General features: G+C 40.8%; 1 protein-coding gene across 18 annotated transcripts in view; it reads right to left on the reverse strand.

Annotated features, from left to right (window-relative positions):
* Window positions 1-16,454, reverse strand: part of PCDH15 (protocadherin related 15) — a 738,695-nt gene that overhangs the window by 233,764 nt on the left and 488,477 nt on the right. For 17 of the 18 annotated variants that reach the window (XM_067000244.1, XM_067000234.1, XM_067000238.1 and 14 more), the window contains one exon: window positions 12,957-13,127. In XM_067000244.1, coding sequence (XP_066856345.1) covers window positions 12,957-13,127 — 171 coding nt within the window. Of the gene's footprint in view, window positions 1-12,956; window positions 13,128-16,454 lie in introns of those variants that run through there. The other variant, XM_067000249.1, reaches the window with a different exon arrangement.

Raw genomic sequence — 16,454 nt, forward strand, 5'->3', positions numbered from 1 at the left:
AGAAACATGTACATTTCCTTTACTGATTATTTATTCTGTATCTGCAAAGAAACGAGCACTCTCATCCAGGCAGTGGAATGCCAGCTGCAATTACCCAAGACCTGACCCTATGCAAGCTATGCCCACCACAGTCCTTTTCTTACTGAAGTTTGTTGCTCTATTAAGAAATCACTGCAGGCGGGAATTTAGTGCCCAGCTACAGATACAAATTCGATTGTCACCATTATCACGAGCACGTTAGTATGTTTCTTTAGTGGTGACATTTACAGTGGCATTAATGCCACTTTTAGACAGAAGACTATAAAAATAATTTTCCTGGGTATATTTCAAATACTTTAATTTTCAGTAAATTTGTGCAGTCGTGTAGATAGATCATGTGCACAAACACATGCAACCAGCAATGCCCAAATACTTGATTTGCACAAGGAAATGTCTATTTTACCAACAAAACATTCTGCTGCAAAGTGAACAGGCGTTTGTATTACCCTTCTATTTTTCCAAATGAGATAAAGTTCATCCTCACACCTTTTTCAAGTGCAGTGGAATTTTACTCTTAGATTTGAACATTTTTTTTCCTCAAATCCCACTACTCTTCCAGAATGAAGAGAGGAACTGTTTACAAAGCAAGCTCCTGGCTGTCCAGCCACGAGAGCTGCCTTTAAACTCGAGCACTCCGTGCTGCCAGGTGTCGAAGCGGAGCTGAGCGCAGACTCGCCGTGTCGCCTTGTTTCAGAAGAGGGCGTTCCAGCTCACAAGGAGTTTCCTCCTGTTCTTGAGGCTAGACTGCTAGGATTTCATCCAGTTTTTCTCCACAAGTCTTAGCAGCACAGAGCAGACGCGCACACAGCCCTACCAGTAACGGCAAAGATGGGCTGCCCCCTGCCTACGCTGCGTTGCCTCGTAGCATCACCCAGATCCATCTCCAAGCAGACTCCCAGGGTAGCCTCAGAAGGCCTGCGATAACCCAAAAATCAGGTAAAGCAGCTCGAGGTGCGTTATGTATGGCACACAGCTGTGACAGCAGAGCAGCCACAAGCCTTGGTGGTGGTGGCAAGGGGCAGCAGCACTCGGCGCGCCTCCAGCAGCCTCCAAGCTGGCCTCCGCACCCAGGAGGGAGCGCCTCTGCTCCCATCTCTAGTTTACTCAGGATGCGTGCCTGCACCCCTCTGCAGAACCTTAATTGGTGCATTACTGCTTGATTAATTGAACACCCAATATAACCTGCACCCTCTGTATTGTGACAACAAACTGACGAGGAGTATTTTTCACAACCCTTAATGAACAACTAGTTTGCAGTTTAATAGGGTAGGCTAGCTACGGAAATTATAATTATCTCTACAAGAAGAGATGTTACGACACGGATGAGAATTTTTCTGAAGTGAAGTTCACTGATAAGGCATCACTGTAAATGTATTTTGTCTAAATGTCAACATTTAAAACCTTTAAATTTTTCTAAACGACATTTAAGGATCAAATAAATTAATATACACGCTTCCTCTTTGACAATAACTCCATGCCATAACAAACGCTGTTTTATGAAACAGAAGACAGAAGTGCATATTGTGAAAGTGTCTTTGTCATGGCAAATATCCAATTCAGCAATTAATTCACACAAGCAATTGACTGTATGTTCAAGATACAGGCCTGAGCTCAGAATGAGACAGAGACGATGCTTTCTGAGGCGCTCTTTCCTCTCCTGAAGCATGAGTTTTTGAGGAGAGAAAGGCTCAGTTACTTCATCTCTGAAATCCCTTCATGGTTTCACAGAGCAAGACTGTTTTAAGTGCCAGGTTGTGGCATATCCAACAGAAGTGAGGAATCACACTTTTTTTTTTTTTTTTTTTTTTTACTGTCCTCACATAATTATTTTTGGAAGCTGCATGAAAATGAATTACATTATACTAAAGTAGTATTTTAAGGCAGATTTTTTTTTCCCTAACAAGCTTTATAATGAGAACTGAAGAATGAAAAAGAATACAAAAGGATTAAATAGCAAGATCTGATAACTAAGACTAGGATGTTTAGCAATTTTTCTAATTCATGAATCCCACAGATCTGTGGCATTGGTTCTGCCCTTACAAAGAGAAGAGGATTTATGCTAGTAAACCTGTTCTACTGTGCACATCAAAACCACCCAGGAAACCTGGAGATTTCTTTTCCACATTTATGTATTTGCTTTACTTGGCTGATCAGCCAGACCAAAGCTTGAATCAAAGCACATCATCTTCATTTCTGAAAGGAAATGACTTCTAATTACAGCTCCACAGTTATTTCTTCCAAGCAGAAGTCAAAAGCCTTTTTCTTCATAGTTTCTGACAGATCTGTAAGAATTCAATATTCTCCCAACAGCGTTCCCGTTTATTTATTTACTGAATAAAATGACAAACATCAGGCAATTAATCTCCATAGCTAGAAGAAGAAAATTATGAATATGATCAAATCAGTCCTTTTTACCATTTTATTCCCCTTTTCTCACAATTATTAAAGGAACCAGACTTGAGATCAACTCTATAAAATTTCACTTTACACCTTGATAAATGCCTAGAAAATGTGCCTGTCTTCCCCATCAGCCAAATATCCTGTCCAGACTAGGTCTCTGGTACATCACCATCAGCCCAGGAATCCCACAGCCACTGTGCATCACAGGTCTCTTGATAACCCAAGTTCTGATAAGGAATGTGTTTATCTCAACCCATACAAATACTCAAAGACTATTTGCAATTAAGCCTTTATTTTCCTTTCTGTTTCACTTTTGAGTATATATTGTCCAAAACTATTCAGTTTTCAGTCAAACTTGATCCTTTTTCCCCTGAAACCTCCACTTTCTCAATCAGATGATGAGTACAGTGTTTTCAATAACTGAAACATCTGGATTCTTTAAACATTCTTTACATTTGACAAGCCTGATTTTGTTTGCTATTGAAGTTCAAAGTAGGCAAGTTTACCTGTCCTCTATCTGAAAATGCATCTATATGTAAAATCACAAGTTAACCCTAGATACATAACGGTGACTGTCCTGCCTGATCAATATATCAAGCAAGTGAAATGCTTGCCTGCCTGCTCAGAGAGATTACAGTGAGCAGTTCTCAGCTTCACATGTTCCCATCTTCAAGTCACTGTCAATTTTACTGATAACTCTTTCGAATTAGCCATACTGCTTTGGCATAGTCCCATGTACATGAAAATTAATTACCTGTAATGTCACATCTTTATTATTTTAACCTTTTCATACTTCACTACTTTTCAGTGACATTTCCTCAGGGGGAAAAAAAAGGCTCTACTTATCGAGAGATTGCATATGGAAGATACGCAATCAATCACGAAAACAACACAGAAAAATCATAGCAGAAGACTTAAAACTCCTTTTATGATTCCTTATCATGCACTAGCAGATAATCAATAGCTTGTCAAAGCTGTCCATTTTGACTTAGCTCAAAGACTCATTTACATAGTTAATTCAAAATCACTGGCATCAAGTTATTAAAAAAACCCTTACATTAGTAAATCTACTGTGAACTCTACTGCTTATTTAACATTGTCCTCTACCTTGAACTTATTATCAATCAGATAACCCCTGTATTGCTGTAATTATCGTGAAAAGAGTGAAAAAATGCACATGGAGAGTTTATCCACAAACATCAGACGGTAAACCACCCCCAAGAGAGGATTTTATCATTGGTTTTGAATTGCTTTCCAACTTCCAAAACAATTCAAGATCGCCTATCAGTTCATCATGCATCTATGCTTAAATTTAACTAGAAAAATTGCTACCTGCTGCTCAACTATACTGAAAATAACTTGCCTATAGCAAACACTTTGCCTTTCTCAATAAAAAAAAATACATCAACGAATGCATACCTGTCACAGAAATCAATCTTCATTTTCTCATTCCTAATCTGAGTCTCACGTTTTACCTAAATTGCTAATGAAAAATTAATAACTGAAAAATGCATCAATTTGCTCTTTTTTTTTCAGCCAGCAGCAGCAGCAGGACTATTCAAAGCCTCAGGCACTAGAGGGATTCTTTTCTAATTTACTGAATAAGAAACAACACAAGGACGTTAAGATACAGTCCCTCTTTTCGCTGCGTTTCTCTGGTTAGTTCTTGTAGCATGTCTGAAGTGACACCACTACTATCTACCAAATCTTTTTTGGCTATTAAATACATGGGACCTCATTCAACTCACAGCTCAACAGTTGAAAGCACATTATCCTTTCTTAGAGATTTTAGTCTAACACAAGAATTGCCACGCTTTTCTAAATAAATATTCGAGTATATAATATTCAGACTAGAAAGTACATAAGCCTTTCAGGCAGCAAATAAAGATGTGCCAGAGCTATTTGGTCTAACAGTTCCTCAGAAATAGGAGTGTTTATGAAGAAAATTCAAAACAATTATGGTATTACGTACGATGAGTTCATATGGAAATGTGGGCAACGTGCACACGGTTAAAACCAAGAAGTTCACATCCAATCCTGAAACGCTCTAGGGGCCTGATTTTCCATGATGTGGAGCTCTTACATTTATTAGGGAACAGCTGCAGAATTCTGTAACAAAAGGTAGGCTTTCACCTTCAATCATTTGTTGTCATTCTGATTGTGTAGAAACTTTGAAATAATAGCTGTTGAAAGTTGTTCTTCCCCACTAAACATTTATTTAAAACCTAAACATGCTTACTGATCATTCCTATTGAGCCCCGAAACCACAAGGTGCAGAGAATGCAGCATTCATTATTGGTAAATGTAAGAGATCCTCAGGCAATGTGAAGGTATTTAAAGTTACACATGAACATGCATATACATGCATTTAATAAGGAAATTGCTGTTTTCCTATGTATTGAATACTTCAAAATGCACACCGGTATTCAAAGCTAAGGTTAGTTTCTAACATAGGAAGAGATAAAGAAACTGATGGAAGAGAAAAAACAAAACAAAACAAAAAATTTTAAGCAAGAGATAGAGCATAACTACAGCCTGGGCAGCAAGATGCGTCTCTGCAAACAGCCAACACACTTCCAAGAGTGCCCCAACATACTTCCAACCTCAGCATAAGTCTCTGTGCCAGGCATCGTTGCAGAGCTACCTCTGCTAAATGCAAAGCCTCCTTTCCATGCCAGAAATATCAGGAGAAAGAGAAACATGCAACTCTCCTGCAGATGAAGGCCACAAACCCCAGCTACACTCAAAGTCCAGTATGAAAGTTGCCAGAAGACAACATAGCTCAACCACAGTCTAACTCCAAGATGGAATGCAAATACCACCCCTAGCAGAAGACAGCAACCATGGGGCACTGGGTGGTTTTCCATGAGCTCATCTCTTCAGGTGCACCCAAATGCACCAAGACGGTCAACCTTAGGATCGTGCTAGTGCTTCACAGAGCAAACAACTAACTTTACAGCATTTAGTATCAGTCCCAAACAACTGGAGAGCATCTATTTTGCTGAGGAAGGAATAATTAGAAACAAAATAAGTCTCAAATAATTTCCTGATGCTCCTTGCAGCTAAATCATAAGCACAGCTCATTAGGCTACGCATACAAAGTAAGCCAAAGGCTGGCACGCCTCTTTTACCATGTTGCAATAAAAGATTCCAAATCTTTGTTAAAAATAAAAAAAAAAAAAAATCATCACATTGAGATATAAGTAGTTCAGAAACTAACAATTTCCTAAATTAGCCACGAACACTGGCAGTTCTGAATGTGGCATATCTAACAAAGAAAAATTGAATTGACAAGAAAAACTGGCAATCTAACCTGATGTTTAGCTTCCTGGTGGTTTGGCTGCTGGTAGGAGTCAGCTCAACCCCATGCACACACACTGTCTTTCAGCAGGCATGTTTAGAAGAAAACTTAAGAAGAAAATCATCTTCATCAGGGGTAAGCATTCCTGCTTTTCCACCAGATTTTATCCTTCACATAGGAAAAAAAGGCAGCCTCCTTATAGGTTGAAAGGTTTTTATTAAAGTAGATTTAACTGCACACTCTGTTATTACCAGTGACAGGACCCATAGGAACGGTGTTAAGCTGAGGCAGGGGAAGTTTAGGCTGGACATCAGGAAGAGGTTCTTCACTGAGAGGGTGGTCGCACACTGGAACAGGCTCCCCAGGGAAGTAGTCACTGCACCAAGCCTGTCTGAATTTAAGAAGAGACTGGACTGTGCACTTAGTCACATGGTCTAAACTTTTGGGCAGACCTGTGCGGTGCCAGGAGTTGGACTTGATGATCCTTATGGGTCCCTTCCAACTCGGGATATTCTATGATTCTATGACATTTATTTAAGCTCAGACTGATTTTTTACTGTGCCGAACTATGAAGGCTATATGTTATACTGAAACCTCAGGGAAGGTTATTTGCTCATAGTTTGCATGGGTCTTCTGTCAGTAGATGTTTCCCACAGTAAAAAAGAAAAGAAAACAAAAAAAAAGAAAAAAACAGAAATAAAGAAATTTAATAGGATATTTTTATGAACTTTATTCTTTGACAAAGAGCTGCTTTTAAAACTAAAGTTTTAAAACCTTTAGTTTCAGACACCTCTTGATATAGTTAGATATGTTTCATGTTTTCTCTGTTTTGCAGTGAGTTTTATTTTAAAAAATCTCTAAGAGAAAATTTCCAGGACATTTTCTTTGTATCAGGAGTTAAGATTTGTACCATCAGATAGGAAAAAGTTGCACTGAAGTCACTTTAGAAACAATGGTTACACACCCAGAGGTACTGCAAAATACCCCATCACAACCCTTGCAATGCTAATTAGCTATCAGTAATAAGCGTAGAACTGATTTGTACAGACCAATTAAGCCTGGTTACTTACAGAGGTGTCCTGTGTTCCCACCCACTCATGAAATGATTTCTGTTCTCCACACTCCTTTTTTCCTTCTCTGCTGAAATAAAACTAGCCCTTCCCGTACTGCTGTGACCTCAGCTCCCTCTGGCAGCGTTTCCATTTCTCCCACCCGCAGAATAACCCGATTCCTCCCTGTCTCTTGGTCTCCCAACTGCAATAGGTTATGGGGCCCAGAAGGTACTGTCAAGGGGCAGTCCCAAATTACCCTAGCAATAAATGCAATTAACTGCCAAATGGCCATGCACCTAAGTTATTTTACTGCAGCTGCTAGTGTATGCCACTGTATGATGCTGGGCTAGAGTGCTGCAGGAGAATGGGAAATGGCCTGGAGAAAAAAATAAGTGATTGGCTCTAGAATTAAAGCAAGAATTGAAAAGATAAAAGGCAAGTTTTAAAACGCACCTGACATTTTTGACATAACTATTGGTCTGATGCAAAACACGTCCTCAATGCTAACTTGGAACTCCTCAAGTGGTTCATGATCCCGAGTAAGATGTACTTGCGTGTTCTGTCAAAATATGCTTAAGTTTTGATGCATTTACTTCATAGTTACAATTCTGAATGTTAGGAATCAACAGGGCATGCTAATGTTGATGGTTTATTTTGCTTTCCATATATGAAAGTCAATTAATTTCTTTCCCTTCACATGAAATATTCAAAACCAAACCCACCTAATTTTGCAATGGGGAAAAAAAAAAATCCCAAACTCTCCATTTCTGTGACAGTAGAGCAAAACTGTTTGACCTTACCATCAAAAGTCAGTTTCCACAGTTTCAAAACTATGGGTTACAGGACCCCACATGGTGCTGATCAAGCGAGGCTTTACTCAGCAGGATTACAATCCCACTTCCTAAACATTCAGTTTTCTTTCCTGAATACAAACAAATCAAACTGAAGAGGTTCCTCTTGCTAATAAAACCTTGAGGGCTTCTAAGGGCACATCCTGCTCTTCAACATCTATTTTTTCCCCCTCGAGTGCACTGTTATTTGGAGGATTTTTTTTTTTCAGGCTTTCATCTAGAGGTCCTCTGCTCAGAGGACCACTCCTCAAGCCTCATTGCTCCACAGGGTAGCTGAGCCCACAGACTTTGTGAGGTCCGCTTTCAACTCCTAAGGACTCTGAGCATAATTACTATAAAAATAAATACTTTCTGTAGAGAAAGTTACAAAAGTAGTGCATTAATAAGTGATGATCCATAAGGCAGCTAGCTGTTTAAAGTGCTGAATCTTGAATCAGTGCAAAGAAAGCCTCATAGGTGTCATTGAGTACATGAGTTTCACGTGGACTGATAATTATCCTACAGAACCTGATAATGAATCAGTTTGTTGCAAAACCAGCCCAGAAGCTGATTAAATCAACCTGATCTATACTTCACTGCTAATTGGCTTTCCTTCTTTGCATGATGATGGAAAACTTCTTAGCACAGAAACGGACAAAACCTTCACAAAGCAAGCATATCAGGAAAAGACTGAAGGAGGAAGAGGCAGAAGAAAGTATCCCTCCAGTTTCATGAGACACTCTTGATGTTGTATTTTTTTAACTAAATTTTATGACTTCACTATACTGTTGCTTACTAATGCTTATTTGCTGAAGTCTTCCTGAGACAATGACAGAAAGAATTACTAGATTTGATCACACACACAAAAAAAAAAAACAGAGGCAAATATAAAACAACGTAGCAAAACAAAACAGTTTTCTCAGAAACTGATATTTAACTAACAACAGTAAATTAACTCCTGGAGAAAAAGTGGAACAGTAACAATTAGGACAAACAGAGTAGTATTTGGACCAATTAAGCAGGAGGTTCATACCCATATCCATTCATCCACCATAGAGAGATGCTGCTTTACTTTTTGTTATAAGGCAATATACTTGGCTTGTGGAACTTTACTTTTTGAAAGGTTTGTGCTAGCTCATTTTAAAGTCACTGTGTCACTGAAGTTGTAAGTTAGCATTCTCCTGAAGGAAGTTAAGGCAAAGAACTTGCATATGAGTTATGAGACAACTTCAGACAATGACTTTGAATGCTGTCTTATCATGGGCTTTGATGTCTTTTCTGCAAGATAAGCAACCTGCAATGATTTTTATAAGAGTCAAAACTCTTTTCCCTCTCTGGGAACTTCTGACCGAGATGTGACAAGTGGGATGTCACAGGAGTGAGCTGCAGGCTGCTCAGTTAGCTTTGGCTTTGGGCTTCAGCAGCAGCGAAGCAGTTCAGCTCTCACCGCTCACCTACTGCCGGATGAAGCATGAAGAAAGGCTAACGTGCTCTCACTAAGTCAGAAATTCGTTTCTGCCTCCTCTACAAAGCTGCAAGAGCACCTCACAACCACTCCACAACAGCCACTGGTGTTTCTGTTACCTTAGCTGCAGCCACAGCCCTAATGAGGCTATCATGGCAATTAATTACAGCAGATCACTGGTGATGGTGCTGCAGACAGTGACAATCTCAAAACCAGGCACCCAGCAATGACAAAGGTCCCATCCTGTGGCCAAGCTCAGCTGGTTAACAAGCAGCACCCAACTGACTTGGGTATTGCCATAACATGTTAATCTACGCACACACCCAGGGAGGACCATTAGAAAACCTCTGGCTTAGTACATAAGAGCTTTGGGACAACTTGAACAGTCTCGTGCAAATAGCAGAAATGCAAAACAGGTTTTTACAAGTGCATAAACACTAATTATATAGTGCTCCACACAGCTTGGAGCAGGCCTAATAATATTATTAATACTGCCATGAGTCAGACCAACTCTCACAAGGCACAATGTAAACCGTGGTACTGTTTCTAAGGAAAAGCTGTTCCTCTGGTAATGAAGAGACCCATTAATTTCGCTGTTCTCTTCCATTTCTGCCAGCCAAAGACCATAAACAAAGCACGTGCTGTATGGATTCTTTGCTGCCATGCATCAAACTGCTTTGGAGCTTCTAAAGGGAAGAAGTTTGGAAAGAAAACGCTACATTTACCTCAGTAAAGTCATGGTTAGAGGCCAACTAGAGACAACTGATCTTCTAAAACTGAAAAAAAGTACTTACCAGTTACACTAAATGATTTACTTATAAATGCTTCATTTTAGGGGTCAGCTGAGTAGACATCTTGCAAAGCACAACTTATTTTCAAGCTACTGCTTTTGAATAATTCATACTTTGACCCTCTTTGTTCAAGATTCATTAATATTCCTTCTCGTGTTCATTGTAAAAAATATAAAAAGCAATTGAAAAAATAAATGATGTTGCTGGACAAAAACAGCCCTTTATCCTACATAGTGGCTACTATTAAAAAAGCACAGCGAGCAGAATTCTCTTCTATTTGCTATACTTGCCAAAGACTCAAAACTGACAGTGTAGTAAATTCTCATCTTTTTTAAAAAAGAGCTAGTGCAAATTAACTCCATATAAATCTTTCTGAGAAGTATATGGGCCACTGCCAGCTTTTGTACAACCTGACATTGTAGGTGAAGTCTTGGATCATTATGGACTCATACAGGTCATGTCTACCATGTGCAAGGCAACAATTTCACATCATGCTGAAATCTCCAACCTATTTCTGAATGAGCTCCCCTGCTCAGGCTGCTTCGCCACAGCAGAGCACCTCGTCAGTCCACTGCCAGCCGCTAGCTACTGCAGACAGCTCAGGCCTCTCTGCGCCTTATCACACTCTTGCAGGACAAATGCAATACCTGTTTTATTAGCTGAGTATTTTATTTATTGTCTTTATTGTCTAAATGCATTATAATTTACAAGTCAAGTAAATATTTGAGGTACCAAGGTAAAACTTTGAGTACAAACATCCATCTTCCACTTACATTTATCCAAACAGCTGCAGCACTACAAATAGATAAACAGCAAATAGCAGGTATTTTTATCAACAGAACCAGTTTCTCGTTTCATAGATCAGATTTCTCAAGGTGCAGTTTGACACAAAACAGCCAGAAAGCAAACAAAAAAGCTGACACCTGAACAGATTGTACCTTGTGAAATTAAATGAATGTATTTTGCAACTTGGAAACTAATCACTAGTCAGATTTTTCCTTGCCTCCTTGGCAGGCACTGCTTTGTCTTCTAGCACCCAGCATGTGGCCAACCACAGCAAGAGGAGAACGGAGACGGAGCTGGGTTCCTTCCATCTGTGAGAGCTGTACCAGGAAAATTATCTGACCTGTATTTTACCTCAAGATAACTAGATTTAATAAACAAGCAATAACCAAACACCAGTTATTCACAATTACTGCCTCACCTGCCTCTGTACTGGGAACTCTATCAAATCTGTGCAGATAAAATGGGGTCACTGTCATTCTCTGCATAGGTTGGGTACCCTACTAACCCTGATGAGGCCACATATTGAGCTGGGGAATAACGTGTGGTTGCCCAGCTACCTTAAGATGACACTATGCCCAAGCCACAGTGATGTGGAGTTGAAAGCAAACGCATTCATTCACAAAGTCAAAATCAGTCAATGCAATTAGAAAGGTTTATCAAATATCAAGGTGTAGAAGTGAAAGGAGAAATGTAAATCAGTATAATAAGGTTAAATACGGAATGTTTATCCCCTTCCCTTTCCCAGCTCATTTTCTGCTGTACAAGCTGAGTACCAAGACTCCTGACAAATAAGGATGCAGCTGTGAGGAAGAGTTTCTCCAGCACAGAGAAACAACCACCTGTACAGGTGCACGTGCACTGTAAGACACAATCCAGTTTGCTAAGGGTTCCAGACTGACCTGAAACTATTATCACCTCCCTGAAACTTGTTCGAGCCCTCCCTAATCAAGAAAGCATGCTAATTGCACATCATGATTACAATGAGCCTTGTCTCACCTGCTTCAGACTGCACTGGCAATTAAACCACATCCTGTACCATTAACCTGTACGGGTTACCTGTACTGGAAACAACTGATGAGCTGACATGCATTAGAGCCAATTTCAGCTGGTCCTAAAATGGATTAAAAATCCTGTGAGAGATTTAGAAACTTCCTAAGGGCATCATCTGAGTCAACCAAGCAGGGTGGCTGCAGTGCTTAGTGTCCCTGCTCAAGCACATCTGCAGCAGGACTCGAGGCCAGAGGCAGCAGGAAGCCATAACTCATGGAATGGAAGAAGTCTGCATGGTGCAGGACAGCAAGAGAAGGAAGGCAGAGAAGAACAGGAACCTCAGGACAGCAAGACGAGTAAGGCAGAGAAGAGCAGGGGCCTCCACATTTACAGCCCCAACCTCCCCTGGCTCCTGACCAGAGGAAGGAGGATAGCATCCTGCAATAACCAAGGGCATTCAACAGTTAACGTTATCCTAAGGTCAGTGTTGACTGGGGTGGGGATGAGCCCAGTGATTCTACTGGTTCTTCCTTTCTGTATTCTTAAGCACATGAATCTAAGGACAAAAATAACTATCAGTTAAGAAACTCGCATAAAACAAATTTTCCAACTGAAAAGAATTTCTCGCATCACAAAGATGCACACCTCCATCACACGAAGCATCAGCTCTTCTGTAGCGAGGCGGAATTAGCACCATCTTGCATCAGGATTTGACACAGCTCTCACCTCTTCTTTTTGTGACTCACTGGGAAAGTTTCCAGTGGGAAATTAATGACCTTTATCCTAACCAATGTATTAACTGACATTCTTAGCACAAGCAGATACATGGGATAAACACACATCATTTTTTAGTGTGTCTAGTTTGCAACCAGATATAATGACAAATAATCTTCTCAGGAACAAGTAACTATTGCCTTCTCCCCCCAGAATCTTTCTCCTAAGGTCTGGAACAATCCTGAATAGAGCAGCATGTCGAGTCTCTGCTCAGAAGTGCTTCTTTAGAATATTTCAAGAGCGGAGTATGGACAGATCAGGGAAAGCAGCTTGGTAACTATACCGAGCTTCAGTCAGATTCAGCCCCTGTAGCGAGCGAGCAGTTTGCCACTGTATCAAAGTTAGATTTTCACCATCTATTCCTACATATATTTTACCCCAGTTTTGTCCTCTTTAGCACATAGAACCTGTCATTAAAGCATGCATGACCCTTCCAGATACAGTTCTCAATTGTGTCCGCAGAAAAAGATGACAGCTGCTTACGAAACAAACATTTGAAACTCAAAATAAAAAAGCAAGAGGACTTACAGGATCAGTCAGTTCTGGCAAGCTCGCTTGGTAGGTGAGAGGTCTACAGTCACGGGTATTATTCACCAAGACACAAGGAAGAAACATCGGTCCCAAGTCGTCCCCATCGAGCACGTCCACTGTGAGGGTGGTTGTACTTGTCCGTCGCTCATTAAGATTCTGGGCTCGGTCCTGGGGAGCAAATGAGTAACATTTCACAAGACACTCTGAAATCACAATCTACAGAAAGGTTTCAAGTTAAAGGCAAGGACAAGATGCGTAACCATTCCAGTCATGAAGATTCTACATAATAACTTCCAAAAACTCCTCTTATGCTGCCTTGTATAACAGCCTTTGTATAGGCCAAAAGGATGCTTAGGGTCCAAATATTATGCAGTAGGGTACAAAAGAACAGCAATTAAAAGGAATAAATAAATACAGAAATAAATAAATAAAATAAATAAATAAAAAACCCTTAAGCAGTAACCTTTTCTTTTCTAATTGGCAGTGGATAGCCCCTCCACTCTAATGCCCAATCCACCTTTGTGGACCACCGTTTAATACCGATCTTAGCACCTCCCTACCCTTGCCCCCACAAAAAAACAGCTAGAGCACAGCAATGAGAGGGATCCAAGATCTCCAGACTGGGGAAATGTGTTTCTCATGTCAAAAGCCAACTTGTCTGGAGAATGAGTTACACTGTTCAGGTTTTAAAAGGCTGAAGAATAGTTCTGTCCACAACAAAGATGGTGCAGCTAAAAAGATCTCCATGCTGCATGACATTCTTTACAACACATCATGGTTTGTTGTGGTTTTCTTTTGTTTTTTAATGGATTTGGGAGACAATACTGACTACTGAAAGTTGTCTCCATTTCTTTCTCTCCAGATGTTAAGGAATAAAGTTATACTTCCTTGAAATGTGGGAACGACCCAGATTATTTCTATATGCTGACCAATGTACACACTAGCAATAATTTACCTCTTCTTTCTTCATTTACAACTATAGTGAAGAAACAGCATGACTATCCAGTATTTATTTCAAAACAATATAAAGTGTTTCCATTTTAAAAGACTAATTGTTGTGGTGGCTTTTCTTTATAAAAACAAAATCTCTTGGAAGGAATATGGGTCATCAGTTATGTCTTACCCTCCTATTCTAGGCTATCATTAACAGGAAAGACAAAAGCAATTGTTTTTAAAACAGGTATTTATGCTGTTTAATATCATCCTCCGCATATAGGAAATAGGTCATTCCTCTAAGCCATACTAAATGTATATTTTTTCCTTGTTTGCAATCCACTCAGTTCTTGGAACCTCTTTATGGTATTAGTCATTAAATGTGGGAATTTCTGAATTTAACTTTCTTCATGGCCAATGATGAAAAACAATGCCAACAACAATGAGAAGTGGAACAATCCTCACCATCAACTCATCTGTTTGTTTTTACATCCCCTTTCTGTATGCCTTTGAGTAATACTGGATCAAAGCACAGATACAGGATGATTAATTTCACGTAATGTCTTCAGGATGCAAGAGCAATAAACACTCACTGCTAATGTAATCAGTGGAATACAAGTATGATTGCATGCAATTGAGAGAATTAAGTGCAGCATGCAATATTTTGAAAAACAGAACAAAACAGATGAGTTGGGAGGGACCTACAAAGACCATCAAGTCTCACTGCCTGACCACTTCAGAGCTAACCAGAAGTGAAAGCAAATATTGAGGAGGGCACCGTCCAAAGGCCTCTTGAACACTGGCAGGTGTGGGGCACTGACCACCTCCCCAGGAAGCCCGGGCCAGTACTGGAGCACTCTCACGGTACAGAAACTTCCCCTCCATCTGGTCTGACCCTCCCTGGTGCAGCTCTGAGGTGACCAGGAGTAGAGCCTGGCATCTGCCTCTGCGCTTCCCTCCCCAGGGAAGCGAGGTCTTCCTCTCAGCCTCCTCTTCTCCAGCCTGACAGCCCAGGTGGCCTCAGCCTCTCCTCCCAGGACCTGCCTCCCAGCCCCTTACCAGCTTCTGGCCCTCTTCTGGATGCTTTCCAGGACTTGCCCATCCTTTGTATGCTGGGGAGCACAGAACTGCTCGTACTACTCAAGGCGAGGCTGCACCATCACCAAACAAGAGGCCCCCCTCTTCTGACCGGCCGGCCGCACCACGTGTAACACACCCCCTGAGGCACAGGGCCCTCCTGTGAGCTGCTGCAGCCACGCACCTTCCAGCCTATGCCCGGCCTCTCCACACGCCACCCGGCATTCCCTTGGCTGAGCTTCGTGCCGCTGCTGGTCACCCGGTGCCCTGACGCACCCAGACCGCTCTGCGAGGCCTCCAGGGATCAGCAGCACCTCCCAGCTTAGCATCACTGCCAAACTTGCCGAGGATGCGTTCTGCTTCTGCATCCAGATTGTTGGGAAATATGTCAAACAGAACTGGCCCAAGAATTGAGCCCCGGCAATGATAAATGAAAGGATGCACAGAGCAAACTCCTAAAGAAGGCTATAAAGGTTAATTAGAACCTTTCTTTGAGATTAGTTACTTTTCAGTGATCACTAAATAACTTCAGTGAACTCAGTTCCCTTGTAAGTATTTCTGAGAGAACAACTGTCCTAGGAAGATGGTTCAATCATGCGAGCTGCCTCATTATAAAAATGTCGAAGCTATCAGCATAGCTCTCATCCCAAGCTGTGTAGCACAAAGGTGGCCATTTATCGTGTAAGGACATGTACCAGAAGGAGCGAGCAAAGTAACGAGAGATTGCTTTGTGGCACTGCTACTGTGCATCACAAGCTGCACCGTCACCAGCAGGTCACCCTGCACGAGCAATAGGTGTCCCTCCTGATGCGAGGTGTTTGCACTGCTGCACGCCAGGCTCCATGTGAGCCTCCTTTCTCTTGAAAAACACGACCTCCTCAACTACCCGAGCTGCTTTTCTTGGAGAGGACAAACTCACGAAACTTACAGTTCTAACATCAAAGGAAGAGAGCTGTGAATACAGAGTGGTGATCTGCGGAATTAATCACTGATCGAAACAAAAAGCAAAACAAGCATGAAGAGTTTTGTGCCCTCCCATATTTCTGTTCAAGAGATCAGCAAGTTATGTTACTCAGGCAAAATGACTTGTTTTAACAGGCACGACTGCATGGGCCAGGAAGTATCTTGAGGTATAGTTAAGTGCAAAAAGCATTGACACCCTCAGAGAAAAAATGCTGAATATGCCACAAAATATATGCCAAAAAAAAAATGTATCTGCAATTCTGTATCAGAAAAATGACAGTAATATAAATGAGTGAATTCATATTACTATAAAGCTATGTTAAGGTTGCTTCAGAGCACCCTCATTTTCCCCACAAATGAAGTAGTATCACAACAGTGGTAAACAGCGGAAAATTTCTCATTTCAGCCATTATCAGAATGGCAAAAAAGGAAAAAGAAAAAAAAAGAAAAGCTTTCACAGCCCTCAAGGACACCAAAAATTTCTCTTATGACAGATATATTAGATATAGTTTAAACATCACT

Source organism: Anser cygnoides, chromosome 7, assembly GCF_040182565.1.
Source record: "Anser cygnoides isolate HZ-2024a breed goose chromosome 7, Taihu_goose_T2T_genome, whole genome shotgun sequence".
NCBI lineage: Eukaryota > Metazoa > Chordata > Aves > Anseriformes > Anatidae > Anser > Anser cygnoides.